This window comes from Magallana gigas, chromosome 8 (assembly GCF_963853765.1).
Source record: "Magallana gigas chromosome 8, xbMagGiga1.1, whole genome shotgun sequence".
In the NCBI taxonomy this organism is placed as follows: Eukaryota; Metazoa; Mollusca; class Bivalvia; order Ostreida; family Ostreidae; genus Magallana; species Magallana gigas.
This window is the reverse complement of record NC_088860.1, coordinates 35,773,304-35,788,645: the sequence shown is the minus strand read 5'-3', so window position 1 is coordinate 35,788,645 and position 15,342 is coordinate 35,773,304. Positions and strand designations below refer to the sequence as shown.

At 32.5% G+C, this 15,342-nt stretch overlaps 1 protein-coding gene across 1 annotated transcript in view; it reads right to left on the bottom strand.

The window, feature by feature from the left end:
- Nucleotides 1-15,342, bottom strand: part of LOC105348437 (ADAM 17-like protease) — a 24,672-nt gene continuing 9,330 nt past the window's right edge. The window contains exons 10-21 of the mRNA XM_066070039.1: nucleotides 12,805-12,933; nucleotides 9,650-9,846; nucleotides 9,400-9,469; nucleotides 8,703-8,844; nucleotides 8,444-8,551; nucleotides 8,170-8,229; nucleotides 5,123-5,196; nucleotides 3,633-3,745; nucleotides 2,055-2,133; nucleotides 996-1,084; nucleotides 458-499; nucleotides 1-161 (exon numbers count right to left, since the gene is read on the bottom strand). Of these exons, the coding sequence (XP_065926111.1) occupies nucleotides 75-161; nucleotides 458-499; nucleotides 996-1,084; nucleotides 2,055-2,133; nucleotides 3,633-3,745; nucleotides 5,123-5,196; nucleotides 8,170-8,229; nucleotides 8,444-8,551; nucleotides 8,703-8,844; nucleotides 9,400-9,469; nucleotides 9,650-9,846; nucleotides 12,805-12,933 (1,190 nt within the window). The 3' untranslated portion in view covers nucleotides 1-74. The remainder of the gene's footprint in view (nucleotides 162-457; nucleotides 500-995; nucleotides 1,085-2,054; nucleotides 2,134-3,632; nucleotides 3,746-5,122; nucleotides 5,197-8,169; nucleotides 8,230-8,443; nucleotides 8,552-8,702; nucleotides 8,845-9,399; nucleotides 9,470-9,649; nucleotides 9,847-12,804; nucleotides 12,934-15,342) is intronic.

Below are 15,342 nucleotides of genomic sequence, written 5' to 3'. Positions count from 1 at the left end.
CAGTAAAACAACCTTAATTGTCAGAAGGAGGATGTTTATCACAATAATCGATAGTTATGATCTTGATTCACTGTTCAAGTACTAAAATCTAAAGGTTTTGGACGTCGACTGACATGAAGTACTTTGTCATCGTCAGCTATCAAAGCTTTCATTCTTACATCCTGCAATTAAAAAAAATATAGTCAATAAATGATAAAATTTTACATTGTTTAAAAGTCATTAATATGTTGAACATTTATCACATATCAAAATTTCTTTATAAAAATTTTATCTTACAATTAATTTAATTTTTTTTAACAATAAATGATATATTAAAATATTGATTAGAAATTACAAACATCTTGTTCATTTCTCACTAATTGGAAATCTTTTCTCTATTCTTATATTGATAAAAAGATTAATTAGGAATAAATATTGTTTCTTAATCGAATTTGATTCAAAACACATATACATATACCTTATCGTCTACTCCTTCTGATTTCATGTCATTTTTCTTATCCTGTCAATAACAAATGTAAAAATTCAATGCTGTATTTGCCGTATATTTATTAGTAATTCGTGTAAATAATTACAGGAATGAATGAGTTTGTTTACTCATCGAATTAGATATATTTAAATTTTATGCAAATTACAAAATTTCTTTCAGCTTTTTAAAGCTGTAAAACTATGAAAATACAAAATTATATAAAATAAATATTTCAACTTGTCAAAAAATATTGCATTTTGGGTTTTTTAAAAAATTGTTCCTTAAACTTGTATAGTTAAGTCAAAGGAAAAATAAACCTTCTTCACCTCATTGCATGCAGAAAAAAATCTCTCCCACCGCAGGAATCATGGAAAAATGTCTGGATATGCACATATATTTTGACATATATGACCTTAATCCCCCCCCCGATATAATTATATATATATATATATATTTATCTGGGGTTGTATGAGGATTATACAGACAATTCCTAATAATACAGACAGTTCTTGTTCAAATGAAAACTTACCAATTTATTAATGATTACAATACCCACAATCCACAATGGGGTCGCCAATATAAGCACTGTCCACACAATGTTGTTCTTCATAAACTCAGCTGAAAAAACGCCTGTCTTAATTAATGAACCATCTCAAAAATAATTATTTCCCTTAAACATTTTGGACAAATCGGTTCTATCCAAATACTACGCGTGGTTAAACTTTGTCATTAAAGTCAGTTTAATTTATCAAAAACGCTTTAAAGTTTTTGCTGATTATTAAATATTAACAAAAACAAGGGAAGATTTCATAAGATATATCAAGAATTCAAACAAATCTGGTTAGTTATGTTGTTGACGGGTTTTGTATTAGCGTGAATCATCAACAGTTCTGGAGTAAAAGTGGTAAAGCAATTGATGCATTGTCGCCTTTTTCTTGAGATTTCCACCTGTTTTCTTTGTTTTCCGTGCTCACGTTTTCACATGCAAGTTAATCCCAACCCCATTTTACAAATATTTCTTCTAATATAATATTCCACAGCAACACATATAAAAGAGAAACTATGAGATATAGAAACACTGAAATTGCTTCTCAAAATAAAAAGTGAATTTAGATGTAAATAATACATTTAGCAAAGAAAGCAAAAAATTTCATCATTTAAAAACATTGCTTCAAAGAAAAACTTTGGATGTGATTTTTTTTTGGTAAAAAAAAAACATATGCTACCGTCACCAAATTTTTAATTCTTCAACTCAGTCATCAACTGAAATACTCCAAAACAAATGTACATGTATTTGAGGTTAAAAACTCAGACTTAAGGTTGAATATTCACTTGAGGAAACTTGGTGACAGCAGGGCCAGACAAAAATATGTACTGAGGTACGTCACTGAGCACAATCACATTTTTTTTAAACAATTACAACTTATTTTATTTTTTGTTCAAAAGAAAAATACATAAACTGACTTAAGAATTAAACCATCATTTACAATGCTTTGTTTTTTTGAAACCATGTTCCTATAGAGATATCAAGATATAAATGATTCGTCCAATAAAATGAGGATTACAGAGCCAAATCAACATTACTTACCCACAAAGTCAATACTCAAAGACTGAATTATGGAATACAGCCTTTGCACCAGTTTGGACTCTGATTTTCTACATCTCCCCTAAATCAGTAAAGACTTTGTGTAGTAATTCGAAAAAAGACATTCATCAATTATCAAAATATATCAAAATTAATGTTTAACTTCAATGCCCAAACTGATTGGAAAAGGGCACCTGGTATAGAAGGTTACCGGACCCATTTGATCCAAATGCAGGTGAATGTACAATAGCAACTAATGAATAAGTGAAAACAAAAAAAACTATTAACTCATTTGACTCGTATGTATCGGGCAATAAGAATGTGTTGTGTTGGTATTTTGCTGGTATGCATCTAGCAAATCCACATTGTTTTCAAACATTATACATATTAACATAAAAATATCTGTGTTTTCTACAAAAGTTAAATAATACAGATAAGTCTGCTTTAAATTTATACATAAAACTTTAGATATAGATTAATCCTTATCAAGTTTCAAGTTTACGGTAAACTAACTTTTATTTGCGTGCGAGAAAATTTAGCGATGACTTTGCTATGTTACTGTCAAGATAATCTCGTTTTGTTCGCTAAAATAAGCCGTCACGAATTAGTTAAAACACAGGTAAATCGGGAAATCGCCAATAAAAGTTGGCTTACAGCAGTTTGATGCTTAGATTTTAAACTACAAAATTTGAGTAGGTCAATGAAATCTACTTTTGAATCATATGGCACAACTTCCACCCAAGACTCGTCAGCAAGTTGCATATAGAATATATGGTACAGTCTAACAGTATGCAAAACATTCATTGGATATGTTATATAATTATATTTACTTAATACAGTGTCTTTGTTTATGATAACACTACTCGATTTTGTATTTACAATCCATTAAATTCAAATGACGTATAGTTGGGGGACGCAAGAAGGTTTGCATAATGACATGGAAATCACATAAAAAAGTCAAGATTCAAATATTTAATCCAGACCTACCACTGCTAAAAACTATATAAATATAAGTTATAAGGATGATTCATTCTTTGAATATTATGAGGTAATAATTTCAGTCGGAGTGTGGTCATATCTATCATGAGGCCCTTCAGGATTTATTGAATTTGGCCATGCCCCGAAAAAAATTATCACCTCATAATGGTCAAGGGATGATTTTTTATTCCTTAAGAAAATACATTTTGTGTAAATAATCAAGAGGCCACTATAGTAACATACTTTTGAGCCTGAACACACCTTTTCCTAATCGTGATTTGGACACAATTTGAGAAGGAATACATATTAGATTCCTAAAATATTCCACAGGGACCTATTAAAAGTGCAGGTCACATAACCACACTACATCCGCCAAGTTTTGATGACATTGATCCAAAATCTGTAAGATGTTAAGCTATACAATTCCAACATGAGGCCAATGACTTACAGTTACTTTGGGTTAATTGTGACACACCTGTTATACAGTTTGATTTATTCTATCTTTTTATTTTATAAGTCGAACTTAGCTACTTGCACAAAGTTAAAGTAAAGTACAAGTATGTACTACAACACATTCTAACTTATCGAATCTGGTGAACCTACTTGTTTACAAAATCCATTGTAGCATGGTCTCCCATCCTCCAGAATTTTCTCTGATAAAGGCTCACAAAGCTGTGTATTGAGTTTGTAGCAGCATGTTTTACATGCATCATCCCCTGTGTAGTAAAACAAATCAATATAAATCCAATCTAAACAAAAAGGTATTTGTATTAACAGTAATAATTTTTCTGGTTCTTTGATAAACCTTTAAGATGCCTAAATTATATTATAACCTTGAGCTGGCCTTGATTTAAGCAACAAGGAATAAGTCCATTGTATTCTTGATAGGTTGGGATTGAGATACAACAATGACATCATTTGACTACAAACGAGATTTGTAGTTTTAAAAGACATTATATGTTCATTTGCATTCATTAACCTTAAAAAATGTCTATAGACATATCAAAGATTTAAAGCTAATGACAAAAAATAACAACTTAAAAAAAGTTGTTTTAATCATCATTATTTATTATGTAAAACAGCTACGTTCTCTTTAATATATACATGTATATATAGTTCATGCAAGCAATATAGATTGAAATGGAAAACTTATGATATACATGTACTTAAGGTATTTCCTGGGCAGGTGAAGAATCAGTTCAGAATATTAACAGATTTTGACATTCACTTGAATAATACAGCTATATAGGTAAAAGAAAGGTAGTTAAAATGTTCATTGACATCATAACCATGCATTCATTAAGTTTTTCCTCTCCTATTATGGAAGTACAGAAGATTTTCTGAGATTAAATACATGTTCACTTCATATTCATAATGGCCCCGCCTAAGTGCCTGAACCCAATATCCAGAGACCGTGAATTTTACCATTTAAGTAGTGGGTTTTACGACATCATGACCATATGCATGAATTTAGTTCTTTACAAATTATTATGGGTGACGAAAATTGTATTTTCTAAGATTAAACACATGTTCACTATATGGATATTATTGTCCTAGCCATGGGGTCTCAATCCCTGACCGAAGGACCATGAAATTAACAACTTTGGTAGAAGGCTTCATGAATCTCATAACCACGAATTTAGTTAGTCCCACAAGTTATGGAGTAGAGAAGAAGATTTGGCCTTTTGTTTGCAAATTTGGCTCCTCTCATGTGAACCCAGTGTAGGTAAGGTCATAAAATTTATGTTTTCATTTCTCTTATATTAGAAAGGCTTCAAATAAAAAATGGTAACGATATTCAAGAATTTAGAAATATATCATTCTTGTTATAGGCGACGAAATACCAATGGGAATAGGTTACCTGCGTCACTCATTTGACCTTAAAGTATATTTAATTTCAATTTTACTTTATTATGAACTGGTGAATATTTTATAATTATTAATTGGGTATAACTGAGCATTGACTTTCATTCAGGTCAACATCAAATTTTTTAGACCAGGGTATTGGACGGAAGGACGGACGAATTGGTGGACAGACGGACAGACTGATCACGCAGAGCGGGACCCTAATAAAACAAATAATGTATATTCACCTGAACAGAGACATGGATATCTGCCCACATCTTTACATGGGTCCAAACATTGTCCATTTTTACATTTCCCATATCTACAATGAGAACCACACCAATCAACACAGCTAACGGCCTTTGGTGTGTTTTCCTTTTTTAAATACAATAATTATTATTGTACTAATACTTGATAGAAATTAATTGAAACATTTTAAAAGGAACTATTTATTAATATTTAATTGTGTTTTCTAAAATAACAATAACAAGAAACAAAGGTAGCATTCAATGATGTGTAAACTACAGATAGCAATCAATGACATGTTAATTGATGGTAGCAATCACTGACATGTATAATGACGTTAGCAATCAATTGCAATGACATGTTATTGCAAAAATCCCACTTGATACTATATGCTTCGGTTGATATAGCAAAGCGTTGAATCACGACAGTCTATTTGATGTACAATTTAAACGAATCACAGGTTGCAGTTTAAATATAGAAGCGTTTTAATATGCCGATTTGGTACCCGACCACTTTTACGCGATAATGATATTTTATTTCCTAAGTGCCACTTTGACGTTAAAATTAAAAGTTTCTATCAGGACTGCAAAATATTTAATAAATCATCCCGAGTTCTCCATTAATCAACTCTTGTTTTTATGGTGTTAACAAAAACACATCGCTCTCCATCAATATATTAAACATGTTCCCAATTTCATTTTTCAGCATTGTGCTTCCTTGATAAATTCAACCATTTTTAACATATCAATTGAATTTGAGGCAGTAGTTATTTTGTTTTATCTTATTCCACGAAAATCACAACAGAGACTGACAATAAATATTACAGAAATTGCGTTTTATATAACACCAATCGATCAATGGCACACTCACTTTTACAAATGTGTGTGCCTTAAATCCTGCACGATTTGTAATTTAAGGCGCAATTTTAGTATAATCTGTGATAAACCGTATTTTGTAACTTACTCTGTCTGTAGGAATATTAATTTACCTCAAAATTCATCAGAAAAAGAATATAATATTGATGTTGACGGATTGTCGCTTTAATTACCCACCTCGGATTGTTAAATGCACGTGCAGATTGGGTCGCTATTTTACACAGGTTTACATGCATACAAACCACACTTCTTTATTCAATGGAGGTAATGGCGATGTTTCAAAGATGTTCAGTACTGATTTATTGAAAGTAAAAAGGAGAAGGGATATAGAAATAGTGTAACACGTCTAATTTCACGGCATGTCAACCAGAATTGATCTGCATTTTGAATCAAGCTTTTTTGTGAGGCAAAAATTAGCACTATTGCCGACAGATTCAATTCATGCGATATTCCACATATGGTACATTGTGAATGGTAACATAAAATATATTTGTTCACTAAAAAGTTTCCGACGAATTTCTTCACAAAAACTGATAACTTCATTCGATGCGCGAAGAACAATCTGTGCGGTCTTTAAATATATGCGCCCTTCCCTGCTTTTAGAAAACTTTTTTTTATTGGGGGGGGGGGGGGTTATCACTAACATCGTTTAAACATGTATTTTTAACTAACAAGCACAACTTTATTTTAAGTTTTCTTGATCCTGTGTTTTTTCTACGTGTTAGTCTTCATGAATTTGATAAATGGGCGGCAATCAGAATCTTTGAAATATACATCAATTAGAAAGTGTCTTATTAGTGCCAATTAGAAAAGCAATGCTATATCGGCAGTAGTGTATACTTACAAGCGAGATTTGCAATAAACAAACTAGCTTTCCAGGACATGTGTAATGAAGGTAGCGATCAATTGCAATGACGGGTTAAACAAAGGTAGCAATCAATGACGTGTAAAAAATAAAGTAGCAATCCATGACATGAAAAACGAGGGTAGCAAACAATGTCATAAATAATGAAAGTAGCAAACAATGGCATGATAAACGAAAATAGCAACCATAACAAGTCAAATGAAGGTAGTATTCAACGATATGCAAAGGAAGGTAGCAATCAATGACATATAATGAAAGTAGCAAACGATGGCAAGTTAAACGAAAGAAACAATCACTGACAAATCAAACGACATGTAAATGAAGGTAGCAATCAATGACATGTGACAAGATCGTAGCAATCAACATGTTATTTGAAAAAATGACATTAGATGAAAGTGAAATCAGAACATGTAAATGAAGGTGGCAACTAATGACAGGTAATTTGAAGGTAGCATCCAATGACATGTAAAATGAAGGTAAAGATGAAGGACTCAAAGCATGTTAAATGAAGGTGGGAATCAAAGACATGTAAAATGAAAGTAGCAATCAATGACAATTGTAGTTTGAACGTAGCAATCAATGATGTGTAAAACTAAACTAGCAATCATTGGCACGTAAAATGAAGATAACAATCAATGACATGATGTAGATTAAAAGTATCAATAAATGACCCGTCAAATGAAGGTAGCAATCAATGACTTGTTACAAAGGAAAGCGATAAATCATTGACCACATGTTAAACTAACAATCAATGACATGTAAAATGAAGGTAGCAATCAATGACATGCTAAAAAAAGAACGATAAATCATTGACCACATGTTCACCTAACAGTCAATGACATCTTAAATGAAGGTAACAATTAATGACATGTTAAAAAAGGTAGCAATCAATGCATGTAAGACTAAAGTAGCAATCCATGGTAAGTAAAGATGAAGGTAGTAATCAATGTAATTATGAAGAACGTAGGTAGCAATTAATGTAATGTACAATGAAAGTAGCAACCAATGCAACGTGAAAATGAAGGTAGCTACCAAGGGCATGATGTAGAACGAAGGTAGCAATCAATGAAATGATGTAGAATGAAGGTAGCAATCAATGAAAAGTGCAATAAAAGTAGCAACCAATAACATGTGAAATAAAGGTTGCAATGATGTCATGTAAAACAAATGAAAGCAACAATCAACAACATGTATAACGAATAAAGGTAGCAATAAATGACATGTAAAACAAAGGTAGCAATCAATGGCATGGATAATGTTAGATAGCAATCAATGACATGATGTAAAATTGGAGTAGATGTAAACTCACCCATTTAGACAGGAGGTATTGTCGACTTTAAAAGTGGCTTTTGGACAGGTAAGGCCTCCACTGATTAGGGTCAAGGATAAGGTAACGGATATTGAAACCAACAATGGCATTTAATGCAACAAGCACTTGTTACCAATGTTGCATTACAAAGGTAATTTTGTCCCAAACACCTTCTTAAACCCTTTACATTAAAAGGAAATACATGTATGCCTCTTTTTTAAAGTACGTTCACTAAAAATACAAGAAAACGAATGACTTGCGTTGCTAAGGATACTTGCAATGGGATTTCCCCTTGCAATCAAAGTTGTCGTCAAACTGGTCTAAGCACTGAAAACCGGGCGGTGCAACAGTACAATTCACACAGCAAGCATAGTTCATGGGGCTGAAAAGTCAGAAGAACATCTCGGTAAGTATAAATCTTATAAACATGCAATAATTCAATATTCAACAAAGATACTTGCAAAACAAAGTAAAATCTATTGAATGAATGATTTTCAAACATCACTGTTAAGTACCTGTATAATGAATCTTACCTGCATTGAATTTGACCTCGAACTTTGACCCTGAACTCGCACTTTTCATTACAGCATTTGTCGCCTGTGTAGCCAGCATCACATTCTTCATTCTTGTCCAGACGGCCATTACCACATAAGCCCTGTCCTGAGTCTGATGCCTCTTTATATGATGTTATGAAAAATTAATAAAAAGCAAATAGACCTTGGACTTTCTGTGGGATGTAGCTACCTAGTTTGCTCATCAAAACAAATAGTGTGTACTTTCTTTCTGATTTGCTATTAGAAGCTTACAAATATTCATAGACTGTCAAAATTGGAAAGTGGTTTTTTTATCAGAGGTCTGCTCTTTTTGAAATTGATGGTGTTTCAACAGAAATATACAGTCCTGTACACAGTCGGACAGATGTTGCTGCATTTAATGAATAAATGTCAGGTTCCTGCTCAAACCTCAGACTATGGGCACCTTTTGAATGACAGACTAGTTAAACACGTTATATCAGAATGAGTAGTTTTAATTTTCTCTTGTTACCTCTATCCCTCAAAATCACTATGCGTCATTTATTCAATTGTAATAACCAATCAACCAAATAATGGCAGATAAAATGACAAGCGCAAACCAATATGCCACGCTTTTTTGTTCAAACAATGTACATGTATGTTAACATACAAATGCTGCTCAGCAAAGAATAAAACACATACATCTAACATAGTTTACCTTTAAAGCAGTCATATCCTTTCATCATTACAACTTTGTAAATGTACTGTTTACTACATGGCGAAAAGAGCTAAAAAAAAAAATATAGTACAATGTCATACATTTTGCAAACAATACATTTTCTTTGATTGCTTCAGTTGGAGTAGAATAGATCAAACGAATTGACATGGGAAAAAGAAGACAGAGGAAATGTGGATGCATTAGAGAAATGGAGTGTAGAAGTGTGAAATGTTCAACAAGTCTGATCTACCTGATTATTTTTTTCGTATCCAGAGACGGCGGAAGGATACATGATAAAGCGGCCACCGTCTGAAGTGGAGGGGGCGCAGTTATCAGTGTCCGGGTCATGTTCACTCCCCCAATTATGACCTACAAATTTTACAATTAAGCCATAAAATCTGTGTATTAGGCTACAACAGAATGATACTGTAAAGATATTACATTTTGCTGTGTATTTTATTTAGTTTTAGTGATAAAAAGATTTAACAGATATACTCACCAAATTCTGAAAATATAAAAAAGAAGAAAAAATTATTTTCATACAAAAGGTTTGATAACTGCAGATTCTAAGTACAAATACATGTACAAAATCGACTGAAAACAGCTAGCTTTTACAAATTTATTAATTCAAATTTATTCAAGAGTACATTTTAGAATGGTATAGTTAAGTCCGTCTAATAGGACAGAAAACCCATGGGAAATAATGGGTTTAAAACTTCAAACAAATATAGTTACTTCAGAGTTTGTACTGTAAACAAGAGGCCCATAGGGCCACATCGCTCACCTGAGCAACAATGAGCATTCAAAAGATATTGTGGTATATGGCCCTCGGTAGAATAACAAAAAAATAAATATTGTAAAGTATTCCAATTTTACACTTATTTTTGCATACACGTAATCTTTGACATTGTACCTTCATGAAATACTCTTTTTACACAGAATAAGAAAATCCTACGCAAGATATAGAACTAAATATTTGGTAGGGGTACACTGTTATATAACTTCTAATTCCCTGTATTTTCGTTCTGCCCCCCCCCCCCCCACTTAATAAAGCGATCAAAATATATGAGAGCATATAGGTACATTTTCTTCCTCAACTACTTTCTAGTAGTTATTGTATTTTTTTTTTAAATATAATAGTTATTGACTGTATTTTATCAAAAAAATCCTACATGTATATATGTGAAGAAGAAAATTGCACCTCAATGCGCTCAATTTCTCAAATTAAAAATATTCAACAATTTAATTTGTCTTCTCCATTATAATTAAATGACTGTTGTTTACCTTGCGTAAACTCATGACTTTTATAACTTTACTCACACTTGATTGATGAATACACTGGAATGAAAAATGTTGTCATGTGACATGTTAAAGAGCTATAAAAATCAATGTTACCGTATTGACAGGCACATCACTCTAATTTACTATGGCCCACCCATTATTTTAATTTTTATTCAAAAATAACAAATGGCTACAAACCAGGATAATTTTCCGCTGTAATATTTTCTTAGGAATAGGGATAATTCTTTTATCCCCGCAACAGAAATGTGTCAGAACTATGGAAACTGTTTTAACGATGTCGTTTTTATTTACTCACATTTCACATTATTCATTGTATAAAGAGGGGGCCCCAGAGAGTAGTTATATACAGCAAATCATTCTTTATTTTTTTTTTTGTGTACAAGTATTTATCATACTCTCATTCATATAGAATTTCTAATGATCAACCAAAATTTCAGCGTCAATCGTAGAATTATAAGCAAGATGAGCTCAAAATTTTGCTAGGTTTGAGTCATATTTTGTTCACATGAGTTTATTACATTCAGCTTAAGATTTTTAACTTGGTATGTCCTATTCCGCATTTAAAATGGAAAAAAATGAATGGCCTCAGATCTGTGTACAAACATAGAATTGTGAGCAAATCTCTGTATCTTGCTTATAATTCGAAGCTTAACACTCAAATATGGTAAGTATATAGAAATTGTAAACAATTAAACACAAGAAACATTAACTATAACAAATAAAGAACACAATTTATTTTTCAAAATGAATCATATACATGTATATACCTACATATTTCCGTCAGCGATATTAAACTCTATTCAAACTGAATAAACTCGAGAAAATGCTGAGCATCTCAACAAAACATATTGCATTATTCTACCATTACGCAAAAGATGATACCAAATTACCGAAAGCCTAAATGAATTGCATTTTAGTTCTTTCTTAATACATCAGATGTTGCTTAATTTGCGCAGGTAAACAGTAAACTGTTTGATTTACCGAAATCTCTGTTTGATTTGATACGTAAAAATCAGGAAATACAAGACACAGTTCCCAGGTTAACGCAAAGCATAAATGAAAACGAAACGAAAATCACAACAAGCTAACAACACCGTCATATGTGAAAACTGTCAACGCATTGAAATATTTAGCCTCAATTTACTTCACAAAATCGGCACCAATGTATTTTGCATGTTTCAAAGATTCCCTTTGTACAGGATCTGTTGCACAACAAACAAATTCATCATTATCAGATCGACCCGTTTATCATATAGTGTCATGGCTGCTTTAAACAAAGAACCTCGTTTTAGAAGTATGGAATACGAGTCTTGGTAAAATGGATAAGCAAACCCGGGCCGGGGCAAAATAAAAGCCGGGCAGATCGGCAATCGTCAATTCCAATTACGCATTATTTTGCAGCAATGTTTACAGCGAATACAAATATACTGGTCAGTAAATATCTTGAAATTTTAATGAGATTTGCAGATTAATAACTGTCAATCTTTTGTTTTGCCCTGGCCCGGTCATGCCTACCCATTTTACCAAGACTCATGGATGCTATAAATTGCTTGAAACACGCCTTTTCTTTCTTATTACTTTTGTAATAACTCAGATTTGAAACAGAATTAGCCCATAATTTTTGCAATTCATATTTTCCTTCCCATAAGGATTATTCATGCTAAATTACATTGAATTTGCCTTAGTAGGTCTTGAGAAGAAGATTTTTAAAAATGCACCCCCCCCCCTTTTTTTTTTTTTTTTACAGTTTTGAGGTTTTTCCGCTTTCAATGAAAATTTTTCTTTCATTTCTGCAATTTATATTCATCTTTCCATAAGAATGCTTTGAGCCAAATTTGGTTGAATTTGGTTAAGTGGTTTTAGAGAAGAAGTTCAAAATGTGAAAAGTTTACAGACGGACAGACAGACATACACACAGACGGACAGACAAACAAACAGACGGACAAAATGTGATCAGAATAGCTCACTTGAGCTTTCAGCTCAGGTGAGCTAAAAAGGTAATGCATTTCAATGTCAATTTAGATTTATTTTGGGAAATTACTATTAAAAAAAGATCAAAAGGGATATCAAAGTTAATGTATTTCTAATGCATTCATGGATTTAAACAAACGCTTGACAGACCGTGAGCTGTAGTGATGGTGGCTTGGTGGACGAGAGCTTGGCTTCCATCAGGATTACGGTAGGTACTGAGTCCAGTGTTTGCTGCCATTTTTCTACCGTCCTTAAATGCCACTGCAGAAAAAACAGTATCACTGTTAATGATATGCACATGATCAAACTTAAACAATAGAATATTTTTGTCACTCTGTAATTCTGTAAATAAACTTCATGCATGATGTACACAGATGAGTCACTTAAGAGTAATGATGGTTTTTAAGAAATGAGATGAAAAATGAGAAAATTTAATAGAAAGGATTGTATCCTTTACACAAAAAAACTCAAAAGTACTGAAGGTTCTGATATGAAACTGCACAAAAAGAGATGACTCTCAGTACTTTCAGTACTTTGATTGCTAGTTGACTTTGATACAGCCACACATCAGTGTCAAACTTTTTTCCAAACAATATGTAACAATCAAAGTACTGAAGAACTGACAGGAGATGATTTTGTCGATGTTTATTTATTTTAAAATCAATAATATTTTATTTTGCATGACAAGTACATGTATTTTCTAATTTGAATTCCGCACATTTTTATAATATGAATTTTTGGATGTTTTCCACAAAAATGTCGTAAACCCCCATATGAATAATGTTAAATAATACGTAAAGATAGAATTAAATAAATCAAACTATGTATCAGTAATAGAAATATTTCTCGAAAATTGTATGGATTCAAGCAATATTTAACTTTAGTCTCGTTCAACCAAACGCTCGGCTGACACGGTAAATCTCTGACAGGGATTTACGGAAGCAGCCGAGCGTGGAGATGAACGAGACTATATTAAAATCTAGCGTAGGAATACATACGACTACAAAAAATATTTAACTTGTTCTTACCATTTAAAATCTGACTATTTTCAAGGTATTTATAAATAAGTTTCCTTGAAAAACAATGCTTTAGCATACATTACATCGAATTCATCAATTGTCAGCAGCAATAATTTGTGCTGAGGTCCAAACACTGTTTCACTTTCGGTTTGTCTGAGTAACTGCATAGGAAAATTGATTAAAATCAACTCCCAAAAAACTGTATGGAAATATAACACAAGAGGCCCATGGGCCACATCACTCACCTGAGCAACAAACGGTATGATAAAATCAGCTTAACAGAGTCATATTTCAAACTATCTGAACAATGTATTATAATACAAGTAGATCCTGTATAAATAAAATTCCATTTTTTTCCATTTAGGTTAAACCATTCATTATAACATTTCATATTTTGTGAATTTTCATGTTAAATTTGAATCCCCATGTGGCCCCACCCTACTCCTCAAGATTTTGATTTGAAAGAATTTAAATCTACATTATCTGAGGTTGCTTTCAGTAAAGTTACAGCTTTTCAAAGCAAGTGGTTATTAGAAAAAGATATTTTAAAGTTTTTGTATTTTTATAATCCTATGTAACGATATTTTAAAAAAAAATTCTATTTTTATAATCCAATGTAAAGTTTTGCTCCTACACTATCTACACTACATAAAGATGCTTCCATAAAAGTTTCAGCTTTCCTGGCTGATTATTTCTGGCAGTGAGATGAATTTTAAATTTTGACTCTATATATTCCAATGTAAAGCTTTGAACAACCACCCCCCCCCCCATTTGTGGTCCCACCTTACACCTGGGAACCATGATTTTAACAAACTTGAATCTGCACTACACGAGGATGCTTCCACACAAGTTTCAGCTTTTCTCTCCAAATGGTTTTTGACAAGAAAATTTTAAAAAATTTACACTATATTTTCCTATGTAAAAGTACGACCTCCCAATGTGGCACCTCCCTTCCCTTGGGGGTCATGATTTTCACAACTTTTAATCTACACTACCTTGTATATGAGGATGCTTCCACATAAATTTTAGCTTTTCTGGCTGATTGATTGCTGAGAAGAGGATTTTCTCTATATATTCCTATGTAAAAATTCAACCCCCCATTGTGGCCACACCTTACCCACGGGGACAATGATTTGAACAAACTTGAATCTACACTATCTAAGGATGCTTCCACACAAGTTTGAGCTTTTCTGGCCAAATGGTTTCTGAGAAGATTTTTGAAAAATATCAACAAATTTTCAATAAACTCTATTTATCTCCCCTTGAAATTGAGCATGGCCCTTCATTTTAACAAACTTGAATCCCCTTTACCCAATGATGCTTTGTGGCAAGTTTGGTTGAAATTGGCCCAGTGGTTCCGGAGAAGAAGTTGAAAATGTGAAAAGTTTACAGACAAACGGACGGACAAACGGATGCCAGAAAAAAAGTGATCAGAAAAGCTTACTTGAGCTTTCAGTTCAGGTGAGCTAAAAAATGAAATGGTATTTCTATTTGGATACTGATCAGTAAAATTTTTATCCTGTTAAGACTATTTACATGGAAATTAACAAGAGGCCTAGGTGCTACATCGCTCACCGGAGCAGCAAACACTAACTCTGATCGAATTAAAACCCACTTTGTGGCCCAACTTTTCTGGCCTACTAGTTTTTGA